The 12,422-nt window shown below is 34.7% G+C and overlaps 2 protein-coding genes across 2 annotated transcripts in view; one reads left to right on the forward strand and one right to left on the reverse strand.

The window, feature by feature from the left end:
* Positions 1 to 1,460: 1,460 nt before the first annotated feature.
* On the reverse strand, positions 1,461 to 4,710 carry LOC107584516 (2-epi-5-epi-valiolone synthase-like). The gene is made up of 4 exons (XM_016271150.1): positions 4,005 to 4,710; positions 3,053 to 3,289; positions 2,523 to 2,775; positions 1,461 to 1,935 (listed from the first exon to the last, which is right to left on the reverse strand). The coding sequence occupies exons 1-4, from the start codon at positions 4,656 to 4,658 to the stop codon at positions 1,850 to 1,852; spliced, it is 1,230 nt and encodes a 409-aa protein (XP_016126636.1). The 5' UTR covers positions 4,659 to 4,710; the 3' UTR covers positions 1,461 to 1,849.
* A 1,142-nt stretch (positions 4,711 to 5,852) lies between these two features.
* Positions 5,853 to 12,422, forward strand: part of LOC107584471 (uncharacterized) — a 17,716-nt gene continuing 11,146 nt past the window's right edge. Inside the window, exons 1-8 of the mRNA XM_016271106.1 lie at positions 5,853 to 6,045; positions 7,533 to 7,722; positions 8,627 to 8,718; positions 9,422 to 9,654; positions 9,788 to 10,024; positions 10,151 to 10,216; positions 10,370 to 10,586; positions 11,633 to 11,841. Of these exons, the coding sequence (XP_016126592.1) occupies positions 6,030 to 6,045; positions 7,533 to 7,722; positions 8,627 to 8,718; positions 9,422 to 9,654; positions 9,788 to 10,024; positions 10,151 to 10,216; positions 10,370 to 10,586; positions 11,633 to 11,841 (1,260 nt within the window). The 5' untranslated portion in view covers positions 5,853 to 6,029. The remainder of the gene's footprint in view (positions 6,046 to 7,532; positions 7,723 to 8,626; positions 8,719 to 9,421; positions 9,655 to 9,787; positions 10,025 to 10,150; positions 10,217 to 10,369; positions 10,587 to 11,632; positions 11,842 to 12,422) is intronic.

A 12,422-nucleotide genomic window follows, 5' to 3' on the forward strand; every position in this document is an offset into this window, starting at 1 on the left:
TGACCTCTGTCATTGCCAACAAAGTGTATATAACAAAGTATTGAGATGAAATTTTGTTATTGACCAAATACTTATTTTCCACCATAATTTGCAAATAAATTCTTTAAAAATCCTACAATGTGATTTTCTGGATTTTTTTTTCTCATTTTGTCTCTCATAGTTGAGGTATACCTATGATGAAAATTACAGGCCTCTCTCATCTTTTTAAGTGGGAGAACTTGCACAATTGGTGGCTGACTAAATACTTTTTTGCCCCACTGTATCTAGGCGTGCACAGTTCAATTCACTTCTACTGTTTATTAACACCAAGAGCAACCTCAAAAACACAACTACAGACATATACAGGAGAAACATTCACAGAGGTCTGGTAATTGTAGAAGCATTCTAATTTAGGACGTCCAATCTTCAGCTATAACACTGAAATATTTTACTTTGTTCCTCTTCATAAGAAAGCTGGAATTTTGAACACTTTAAGGTGATGATACACAGGGCAACTTTTTGAGCAATGTTGCTTGGGTACTTTCCCATTGAGAATGGGCAACAAATCTGAATGGAATAGAAGAGAGAATAGATTTGAGCAATGGATGTTGATCAATCCAAAAAAACTTTTTTTTTTAACTTAAACCTAGCTTGATTTATCAGTACAGTATGTACTTTTGCACAGCATAGTGGGTATTATTCTTCAGGCACTGTTTTTAGTAATTACTGACTGTTCAGTCACTTAGTGTTGGACAGTTTGGACAGGATACTAACATTATCAGTAGAAGTATCAAAAATCATGTCAAATCGTGATTGATAAAAACATACTGCTTTTTATCACAATGATATGGGGTATTTATAATGATGAATGACTTGCTACTGAACAGCTAAAGTACAATTCTCTTACTAGTCTGTTCTATATTATTGTCTCTTCTACCTCATGTTATACTTGTTATCAGATGTCTACTGCAATTTTTTAAAGGTCAATAAGGTCTCAAAAATGCTAAAGTTGCATTTTTGCAGCAAATCATTGAAGAAGACAGGAGTGAAATTCATATCAGATTATCTTATTCAAATCTAGTAGTATTATTGTATTTATATCCATTATTCTTGTGTTTTTTAAGACTTATGAAGACAAAAAAACAAGAGAACATATATTGAATACCAGACCAATGGTGTCATGTTTTCCACACATATCTGTGGTATTTGTGACGGTTTTCATGATGCTGTGAAACATAATACATCTTTCTCATCATAACAGAGACTTTGTTAATAATACTAATGTGTTTATTATAAACTTGCATGCATTACATCCAACACATCAGGCAGAATTTTTCACATTTTAATAAATGATTTCATTATTAACCAAAATGTCCCTTTATCAAACATGAAATGATGGGAAAGAAACCCTTAAACACAACTAAAGAAAAATCTTCACATATCTTCATGTGACGGTTTTCATGATGCTGTGAAACATAATACATCTTTCTCATCATAACAGAGACTTTGTTAATAATACTAATGTGTTTATTATAAACTTGCATGCATTACATCCAACACATCAGGCAGAATTTTTCACATTTTAATAAATGATTTCATTATTAACCAAAATGTCCCTTTATCAAACATGAAATGATGGGAAAGAAACCCTTAAACACAACTAAAGAAAAATCTTCACATATCAAGTCAGCCTTCTTCTATTCACAGCCATTTACAAAAATGGCAATTATAGTAATGAGAAGCAATTGTTTTAAATGTAAAACACTTAAATGTATACAAAATAAAAAGGAAACAAAATCTATTCATTTATTCATGCGTATAAATTGTTAAAGCTAAGAGGCTCCCCTATATGTAAACATTGGCTGAAGTCTCATTGAAGTGAACCAGTGCTCAGTTCATCGCACCATTTCTCGTACGCCCGGAACAGAGTGCCTTCATCAGTGTCGTTGAAGATTTCTAAGTGAGGAATGTGGAAAGAATATTTACTTTTTCTAAATCATGTGACTAACACTTTACACAATGTTTAAAATCTTTTTGGGTATCTTTTATTTTTAATAACTTCAAGAATTCATGAATTTCGTACTTGTAAGATTTGCTTATACTTGCATTATAATGTGTGTGTGTGTGTGTGTGTGTAATTTACAAAATAATTATTGATAATTATATCTAAAAAAAAAAAAAAAAAAAAAAAAAAAAAAAAATTGCAATTTGATTTAAAAATATATATTTTTAAAGAATCCTTGCTTCAGCCTCTACAGCAGTCTGGGTCATATTTTCTCAGTCCTCAAGGTTTTCGAGGATGAAGGGATATCCAACAACCTGACTACAAATGTGACTTAGGAAGTTATGCCAAAACAGTTTGACGTCAACAATAAAAAACATGGACTACCTCCCTTTTCATCCCTTTTAAAAGTTGATAAGCCAGTTTACCCTAATCATGCACAATTATATAATTAGTTGTATTTAATGTTTTACATTTACCACTCTTTATCAGACCTAGACTAGCCTTTAAGCATGCTAACCTTAAGATTCAAATATATTACCTGCTCTTCCGAGGCCTGTTGGTAAAGGCATTCTCACAAGCCCTCCGGAGTGCTGTAGTCTGTCACACAGAGATTTCTTAACCAAAGCAAAGGTGCAGTCTTGATGCCACACCGGCAACTCCAGTCCCAGCATGCAACAGATGATCCTGAACTTCTCCTGCTCTGTGAGAAACCCCATCTCACACGCCACATACACCATGTAGGACATATCGATATTTACTGCCTCACCGTGGAGTAAAGCTGGTAGGACTTTCTAAGAATTAAAAAAAGATAATTAAGTATTTCACATGCGGTTTTTGCTGCATTTTTGCATGTACTGTATACAAAGGCATTTTAACTTGGAGAGACGCATCCAATTCTGAGATCAGTTTTCAGACAGTCAGCATTCCTAAAATAATGTATCTTGCACAAGGAAAGAATATTAAAAGCCTTGAGGCGAAACAGGTCAATCATCAGTGAAAGGCTGTAATTTTTAACCCCACCCAACCCTTTGGGAATAGTAGAATGTGCAGCTGATGAAGGGAAGATACCATCTCTAGTTCTGGGCTGATCAGGTGACCGAAGTCAACGAGTCTGTCTAGATCATCCTCCCACAGGTTTGGGGCCAATTCCTCTAACATGGTTTCTATGGCGACACGTGTAGAAACAGAAGCAGGGTCAATGCGGTCGTCTTCTAGAACCAAACCGGACTGGAACTTGGAGTCTAAAAGGAACTGCCCCTGCGTTTCCAGAAGTTCAAACAGCCCTCTGTGCTTCATCAGAGCCATCTAGAACAATAAAAACACAAATATAAACATCAATAAAAAAGACAAAAAAGAATTAAAACACAGCACTGCATTTTGAAAAAAATTCTGCTGATTTGCAAAAAAAGGCTTAATATTACATAATTTTATGATGCTGAGTTCAAAAATATCATCAATATGTATTCCAATACTCCATTTAATGTCAGAACATAAACACAAGTTTTAAAATAAATAAGCTTCTTTTTTTTTTCTTTACAAAATCTGTAATTTTCTGTAAAACCACTGTTTGGATTTAGTAAAACACCCACAGATGTGGCAGAAAACAAATCAGAGGCCTTGTTTGCATTTTCCTCCATCACTGGCCATAATCCAAACCTTGAAATTAGGATTAGACATATAAAATGTCTTTAGAATTATTCATACATGTGAAAATTGACTGAGATTTGAACAAATAGTTCTAAACTGGTTCAGAGATAAGAATTATGTCTTAGTGGCAGTTTTTTCTAGTGATTAAGGGACAATACAAGACTTCTTCACCTTACAAATGGTTGTCGAAAGCAAAAATGCTATGTAACGCACATCCTATTTTGTGAGAAATTGTGATGTGCTAGAGAAAAACAGGCAGCATTTTTGGAATCAGCACCCCAAAATTAGCAAGAAACAAGTATTGGATTTCATACGGCAAATATGATGCAGAGTGGTGTAATAACAAAACCTTTAACAATAAATATTGCAATACCTTCAACATTTCTGCAAGACCATTAGATATGTGTCTGCGAGGAATTGTCTGTATAAACGACCTGTCCAAAAAGGCAGCAACAGGTGCGATGTAGGTGCCTAGCTTATTCTTGCAATTTGCGAAATTAACACCCGTCTTTGCTCCGACGCTTGCATCGATGTATGACAAAAGGGTAGTGGGAACACGAATGTATGGAGTGCGCCTTCTGTAGAGGGACGCAGCGAGACCCACAATATCCAGGCAGACCCCACCTCCGATGGCGATGATGGGCTCGTTGCGCCGATCGATGCCAAATTGGTGGACTTCTTCCAGGATCTTCAGGGCCATTTCCATGGACTTGTTCTCCTCTGTCGTGGGCAGGGGCATGATCTGGTACAGGACGTGTCTGGCCTCGAGGTAGTCAGTGATCTGAGAACCATAGAGATTGTATACTACCTCATCCATGACTATGAAGCGTTTTAAGGGCTTGGTGCTGGACCGTACAGCCTCAAGCTGCTCAGTGTCTCTGATGTGGCCCAAAAGCAGAGTGTCATTGCTGGGGTCAAGAAGGTTTTTGGTCTGAGTAACTGTATATGTGAAGGTGATGGGGGTGACCACTGTCCAGGTGGTGCCACTAGAGGAGGTGCTTTCGTAACTGCAACATATAAAGCTCATGACTCATTTTGTAGCTTGTTTTTGATCAAACAAAATATGTCAGATTATATATTACAAAAAAATAATATATATATATAAAATAAGTGGTGCTACCTGACTGCAATATTTCTGTTTTCAAACTAATAAAATCTATATTTACTACTAATTTAAGCTTTGGCTGAACATATTGTATATTTTCTAATACTTTAAACTAATACCATCGACAGTATTTACTACTGCAAGTTAATTTAAGCAATTTGGCTGAAAATATGTTTTATTTTCTAATAATTTCTTATATTTTTTGCTAATATTTAGGAGTAAAAGTCCCCATGGATGTATAGCAACACAAACTACTATAGCACTTTGCTGTAATGCTGATAACAAATAAATGATTATTAATGGATACACTTAAGTGAATCGAATACAAATAAAACAATGACAAAATAAGATAAGGAAAAGACCACTGAAGGCACTGGTGTCTAAAGAGAAGCTGGTTGAACAGGTTTAACTGTTTGATAAGAAATCACGTGTACACAAGCAAAATGAGCGCAGATCTCAGTTTTGACCTTTGCAACATATTCAGAAATGTAAAATGATGAATTATGATTTTTTAGAACAAATGTATATTAGTAGCATTTTTATTTTATTTTAGGTGGATATAACAAATAAAACAATGACAAAATAAGATAAGGAAAAGACCACTGAAGTCACTGGTGCCTAAAGAGAAGCTGGTTGAACAGGTTTAACTGTTTGATAAGAAATCACGTGTACACAAGCAAAATGAGCGCAGATCTCAGTTTTGACCTTTGCTACATATTCAGAAATGTAAAATGATGAATTATGATTTTTTTAGAACAAATGTATATTAGTAGCATTTTTATTTTATTTTAGGTGGATATCATTTTTAAGAATGCTGTCAGGAAATGTTATGATTTTGAGGAGTAGCTGTGTGATGGAATGAGGTCGTATGGAGTTTTAGTTACAAGAAGCCAGTTACATTAAAACATATTTAGACTTTTGAACTTTGCATACACCATGGCAATTCCAGTTTAAAGTCACTTTGATGATTGGGGGGGACCATATTGCAAAATAATTTTTACACTTTATCTTTGCATGCTCCATGTCAAGCTATCCAACATACTTTGGAATCACTTGCATGTTTTTTTTTTCTTCCCGTGGGATTTGGTGGAGTGGGGGTTACGTAGTCTGTGCACGCACACGTGAGAAAGCTGCTCACACTGAAACGGTCGGAGCGGTGCACTCGTTACCTTGTGTAACTTTGTGACGTGATCATTTGCATAACGTTTACGCTTGTAAGGTGGGTTAACTGGGCATGTGCAACGGGGAACACGGCCAACACAACCCTCCCAATTGAGGCTACGAAGATTCGCTATGCAGGCAGCAAAAGGTAGGGATGTTTACGAGCGTCAGTTTGTATTCCCAAACTTTTTACAGCTCGCTCCTAAATGACAAGTCAAACTGCACATTTTTTTAAAATAACGTCAGTTCTGTTTGTTGTAGCAGATATAAAGCATGTTCAACACAACGTCTTACAGCTCTTACTTAGAATTTACACACAGACACACAACCAAAAATAACTTTAAACGCCACGAGAGCAATTCCAGTCAGGGTTAACGTTAGTGTGTTACTAAACTCGGTCAGTGGTATCAAGTTGACAGCGCAATATCAACATTGGTCGTTCAGCAAAACAATAAGGTACACAGACGACAGAAATACTCCATGTTTAGCCTACTTTGAACATCTTTCGTGTCGTTGTGTGTTTATTTATGGAAAATTAGAGGTTTGTGTAGAAACGCTAGTTACTTAGTCGTTGAATTGAAGGGAAGGTGTTGGAGCGATTTTGTGGGGATCTTCTGTAGTTCTGAAAAATATAGTCTAGGCTACCTATTAATACAGAAATATTCATTTTAATGTTATAGGCTATGTTATTAATTTTTAGACAGGTTTTGCAGGCTAAACTTTATGATCTTGGTCAGAGGACTCTGAGCTGTATTGCAAATACATCCCATGTAGGCTAGGCTATGTCAGAATCCATGGTAATTTAATTTAGGAAATATACCTTTAGGTAGCACTTTATATTAAGGTGTCCTTGTTACATGTACTTACTATTATAATAACAATTAATTATGCATAATTGCATGCAAGTTACAAAGCCAAACCCTAATCCTAACCCCTAAGTACGTGCAGTTAATTAATATTAGCCTACTCAGTACTCAAATGAATAATTACACTGTAACAACAACACCTTAAAATACAGTGTAACCTAACTTTATTTTTATTAATTAACTGAGGCACATCTAAATTTTATAAAAGCCTTAGGCTATTGCTTTAAAAAAACAAATACACTAATGTTCAGTTAGATTTATAGTTATTAATGAAAAAAGAAGAAACCAGTTGTATGCAAAATTATACGATTGCGGTTGACAACGCAGCAAGTTAGTGTCCTCACCTCGTGTTTTGTGGACCCCTAGCGGTTCATAACCGAAGCGCTAGGGGCTCATGAGGTGGGAGAAGAAATGCCACATTAAATTAAATGTTTTTATGGTTACATGCCAAAAAAGGCTGGAAATCACTGTGTTGCTCCTCTTAGCAACAAACTGCACCCATTATTTTTGTATCTTGTAATGGTTGCAAGTAACATGATGCCGCACAATACGTTAGGATTTTTCAAAGGCCACAAGGTCATGTGATGTTATGTGGCCTGTATGATTAATACATTCTACAGGCATGGTGTGTTATGTAATACGTTTTCTACCAGGTAGTACATCAGTAATACTTTTTGTAGCTGTATTGCATAGGTGTACCTCTATGAAGGCCTGCCTCAATGAAAATCAATCACATACTACTAATTTACTAATCCTTCTTTTGAATTAGTTTCAGACACTCCTGTGGAGTTTGTCGTTGAGTACCTGCTGAAGGCTAAAGAGATCGCAGAGAATAATGCAAATGTTCCCGCTGAGCTGCGTGATAATCTTCAGAAGGCCCTGGACATCGCTTGTGGATTGGATGGTTACCTTGAACAAATGAGCAGCCAGGAGAGTGAACCGTTGGCTGAGTTGTATAGGTAACTATTCACCTGAAACTCCGTGTGGGTAGATTATTAGTTTTGTGAATGATATACAGTGCCGTGAAAAGGTTTTTGCCCCATCCTGTTTTGTTTATTTTTTGCATATTTGTCTCACGTAAAAGATTCAGATAATCAAACCAATTTTAATATGACGCCAAGATAATGCAAGTAAATACAAAATGCCGTTTTTAAATGATCATTTCATTTATTAAGGGAAAAAAGCTGTACAAACCTACCTGGCCCTACGTGAAAAATGAATTGCCCCCTCCTCTTTAAATCATGAAAGAACTGTGATTAACCACATCATTTTGGAAATCTGAGTTAAATTTCACTAGCCACACACAGGCCTGATTACTGCCAGACTTGTTGAATCAAGAAATCACTTAAATAGAACCTGTCTGGCAAAGTAAAGCATGCTTAAAGAGCAACACATCATGCCGTGATCTAAAGAAATTCAAGAACAGATGAGAAACAAAATAGTTAACATGTATTAGTCTGGAAAGGGTTATGGATTTAGGGGGCAATTACTTTTTCACGTAGGGCCAGGCAGGTTTGGACAGCTTTTTCCCCTTAATAAATGAAATCATAATTTCAAAACTGCAGTTTGTATTTAGTCAGGTTATCTTTGTGTAATATTAAAATTTGTTTGATGATCTGAATATTTTAAGTGTGACAAATATGCAAAAATTTAAAAAACAGGAAGGGGGCAAAAACTTTTCACACCACTGTACCTTTGTTTAGGGTGTGTTTGTGGTTACACTGTGTTTATCCTGGAAGTGTTTGTGCAGTGCAAGATTATTTTGGCTGCCAGTCACATGCAATTATACGTTATTGTAATGTTTTATGACGTGTATGTATATGCAGTATACACATCATAAATCTGTTTATTTATTTTCTGAAGGAAATCAATTTCTCATGACTGGAATAAGGTACATGAGGATGGAAAAACCTTATTCAGGCTTCCTGTTACATGCATCACTGGACAGGTAGAAGGTATACATCTTTAAAATAGAAATCTTTAGTTTTGAAAAAAATTATTGAATTTTAGATTAATTGCAAAATTTAGTGAATATTTTAAATTTACATAGTGTACTTTATGTTTGATGTGTTCATAGATACACACAATTACACAGTTCATAAAACAAAAGTATAAACTGTTGAAAAGTTTGTGGTCTGTTAAGTTTTTTGTTTTGAAAGAAATTAATACTTTTATTCAGCAAGGATGCATTAAATTGATCTAAAGACATTTATAATGTTACAAAAAATTATATTTTAAATATATTCTATGCAGGAAGAATCCTGAAAAAAATATATCACTGTTTCCACAAATATATTAGGCAGAAAATCATTTTTAATATTGATAATAATAAGAAATGTTACTTGAGCACCAAATCAGCTTATTAGAATGATTTCTGAAGGATAATGTGACATTACATTCACAAGAATAAATTATATTGTAAAATAATTATTTTAAATTGTAATAATATTTCACAATATTAGTTTTCCTTTATTTTCTTATTCTGTTCATCTTACTTCTTATTCTACTCTATTCTATCTATAGCACAACTGCACATACAATTTATTTTATTTTTCAATTGAATTTTTTTTAAATCTTACAAAAAAAACGTACAGACCCTTAACTTTTAAACAGTAGCATATATGTGCAAAAAAGACTAAGATTATTGTCATTCTGTAGGTCAGGTATTAAAGATGCTGGTCCATATGAGCAAAGCGAAGAGGGTCTTAGAAATAGGAATGTTCACAGGATATGGGGCCTTGTCAATGGCGGAGGCCTTACCAGAGAATGGCCAACTTATTGCCTGTGAGCTCGAGCCTTACCTGAAAGACTTTGCACAACCTATATTTGACAAGTCTCCCCATGGTAAAAAGATAACTGTGAGGACAGGACCTGCTATGGATACCATGAAGGTGGGGAAAAACAAGTTCCACCTATATCTCTACAGGCATTTGAGCTGTTAAATGTGTCCTGTCTAGAAAGGAATTTTGATTATGTGATTATTTTGTTAAAAAAAAAAAGCTTTAAAAGTGTACTATGTTGCAGGAATTAGCTGCCATGGGAGAGCAGTTTGACATGGTTTTCATTGACGCAGACAAACATAACTACATCAACTATTACAAGTTCCTCCTGGACCATAACCTGCTGCGGATAGATGGTGTTATATGTGTAGACAACACATTGTTTAAAGGGAGAGTTTACCTCAAGGACTCAGCAGATGATTTCGGAAAAGCCTTGCAAGATTTTAATCAATTTGTCACAAATGATCCTCGAGTAGAGCAGGTGTGCATGTTTTTCTCTTAAACATGAGCTTTTATTCATTTTATAAAACTTATGTTCTACAATCAACAGTTAGTCAACCCAGACAGTTCTAGGACTGAATTTGAGTTGTCTGATCCCTGTTTATAGGTCATTATTCCTCTGAGAGATGGCCTCACTATAATACGAAGAGTGCCCTACATACCACAGCTGAAGGTATCGTATACTTAAAATATTTGTATCAAATATTGATCAAGAGTAATTGCTTAAGTGTGTGTTCAAATGCACATTTATGCTAATTAACATGTCTTATATAAAGCTTCAATACAGCTGTTGATCAGATCATTGATGATGATCTATGCTTCATAGAGCACAGTGACCTATGATGAGGTTTTCCGAGGAGTTCAAGGGAAGCAAGTGCTGGACAGGCTACGTTTGGATGGAAAAGTGGCCTACGTGACCGGGGCCGGTCAGGGCATCGGCAGGGCCTTCGCACATGCTCTTGGAGAGGCTGGAGCCAAAGTCGCCATCATAGACATGGACAAAGGAAAGGCAGAGATTGTGGCCCATGAACTGACTTTGAAAGGTACTTTCATGTTCCTGTACTTCAGGCAGTGTTGTCACTGTTAAGTCAAATTAAAACTGCAACTAAAACTATTAAAAATCATTTTCGGGATTTTAAATAAAGTAAAAAAATAAATATTAGATTAAAAACTTAAAATTAAACAACTTATAAATTAGAAATGGCAACTATGTAAAAATGCTAAAATTACTAAAACTAAAATAAAAATAAAATCTAAAAACATAATTACTGTATTATTGCTGAAAACCAAGATTAAAATGAAAACAGAAAATATAAAAATAAAAGTACTATAAAAATACTATATTAGTATATAAAACGCTAAAATAACAGATGTTAGGCGTTCTACAGGCATACTGGATTTTATAAATAGTGCACTAGTTTCACAAAGTTTTTTTGGCTATTATATTTATATTTACAATTATATTTATAATGCTTACACTACTTGATTTAACCAGCAGATGGTGCACTAGTATCATAAAACCAAACTGAATGACACGGTTTCAAAGCAGTTCAGACTTATTTTTCACATCTTTTGTTTTAACATAATTTTGTGTGTGTGCACTGCAAAAAAATATTTTCTTACTTAGTATTTTCTTATTTTCTGTATTTGTTTCTTATTTACAAATATCAAAATGCTTCAAGATACATTTACTTGAGAAGGAAAATGACTTAAAATATTAAGTCTAGTTTCTGGAAAAAAAGATCAAAATTGTGCTTTTGCTTAAAGCAAGAACAAATATCTGCCAATGGGGTAAGAAAAATAATCTTATTTCTCCTCTGAATTTAGATTATTTCTCCTACCTCACTGGCAGATATTTTTGTCTTGTTATAAGGAAAAACTATTTTTTTCAGAAAAGAACACACTTTTTGTGTGTGTATATATATATATATATATATATATACATACTGTATACTGTATTAAATTTGTATAGTTTATATAATTGAGGAAGTGTTTAAAACTGGGACAAACCCCACATTTACATCTTAATATAATAAAATGGTATTTGTCTGTTCTGTCTGTTTTTTCTTATGTATCCATGTCGTTCCAGGCATTTCCAGCATGGCTGTGTCCGCGGACATTAGCAAACCAGAGGACGTTCAGAAGATGATTGATGACATTGTTTCAAAATGGGGCACAATTCACATCGCTTGTAACAATGCTGGTATCAACAAGAACTCCGCTAGTGAGGACACTAGTCTAGAAGAATGGGACCAAACCTTTAACGTTAACCTCAGAGGGACTTTCATGTGTTGCCAGGTACCACTTCATTTATATATTTAGTTTGTCATTAATTCCAGCTGAGATAAACCATTTACTCTAGGCATTCCTGAAAAAATTCTACAAATAATTTCAGAGTCCCACAGTCATTCTGCATCATGTTGTCACCAGATAAGTATGGAGCCAGATCGGCCTCAAAATGAATACATTTACAAAACTAAATTCATAAATGCACAGCACAATTTACATTTACAAAATCAGATTCGTAAATTCAAAACACAATTCATAAATACACAAGTAAAAGCATAAATATTTCCCCAAATGCTCACACAAATGCATCTTACCTAAATCAATTTAAAATGTTTACACAAATATGTATATATAAATTACTTGAATTAATTTCCATCACACATTTATGAATGATGTTACATATATTTATGGATCGTTGAATCTGCGTTTGCAAATCGTCACATGTGCGTGGACTGCTTTGAATTTGTGTGCGGTATTTTTGAGACCTTCCTGGCAGGTTAAGATTCATAAATATCTTTTTTTGGAGGATGTTCCGTTCAGCCAATCACGGTGAGCTTTTAATCCACCAATCAAAACACTCTTTACTGAAC

The sequence above is a fragment of the Sinocyclocheilus grahami genome, unplaced genomic scaffold (assembly GCF_001515645.1).
Source record: "Sinocyclocheilus grahami isolate Dianchi unplaced genomic scaffold, SAMN03320097.WGS_v1.1 scaffold60.1, whole genome shotgun sequence".
NCBI lineage: Eukaryota > Metazoa > Chordata > Actinopteri > Cypriniformes > Cyprinidae > Sinocyclocheilus > Sinocyclocheilus grahami.

What these genes read in the sequence shown, in the direction of transcription:
- LOC107584516 (XM_016271150.1), bottom strand. Translation starts at nt 4,658, where the DNA reads ATGAGCTTTATATGTTGCAGTTACGAAAGCACCTCCTCTAGTGGCACC. An exon ending in TCAGCCCAGAACTAGAGATG is followed by an intron (nt 2,776 to 3,052) that starts GTATCTTCCCTT and finishes TTTAATTCTTAG; the next exon opens with AAAGTCCTACCAGCTTTACT. An exon ending in AACAGGCCTCGGAAGAGCAG is followed by an intron (nt 1,936 to 2,522) that starts GTAATATATTTG and finishes TTCCTCACTTAG; the next exon opens with AAATCTTCAACGACACTGAT.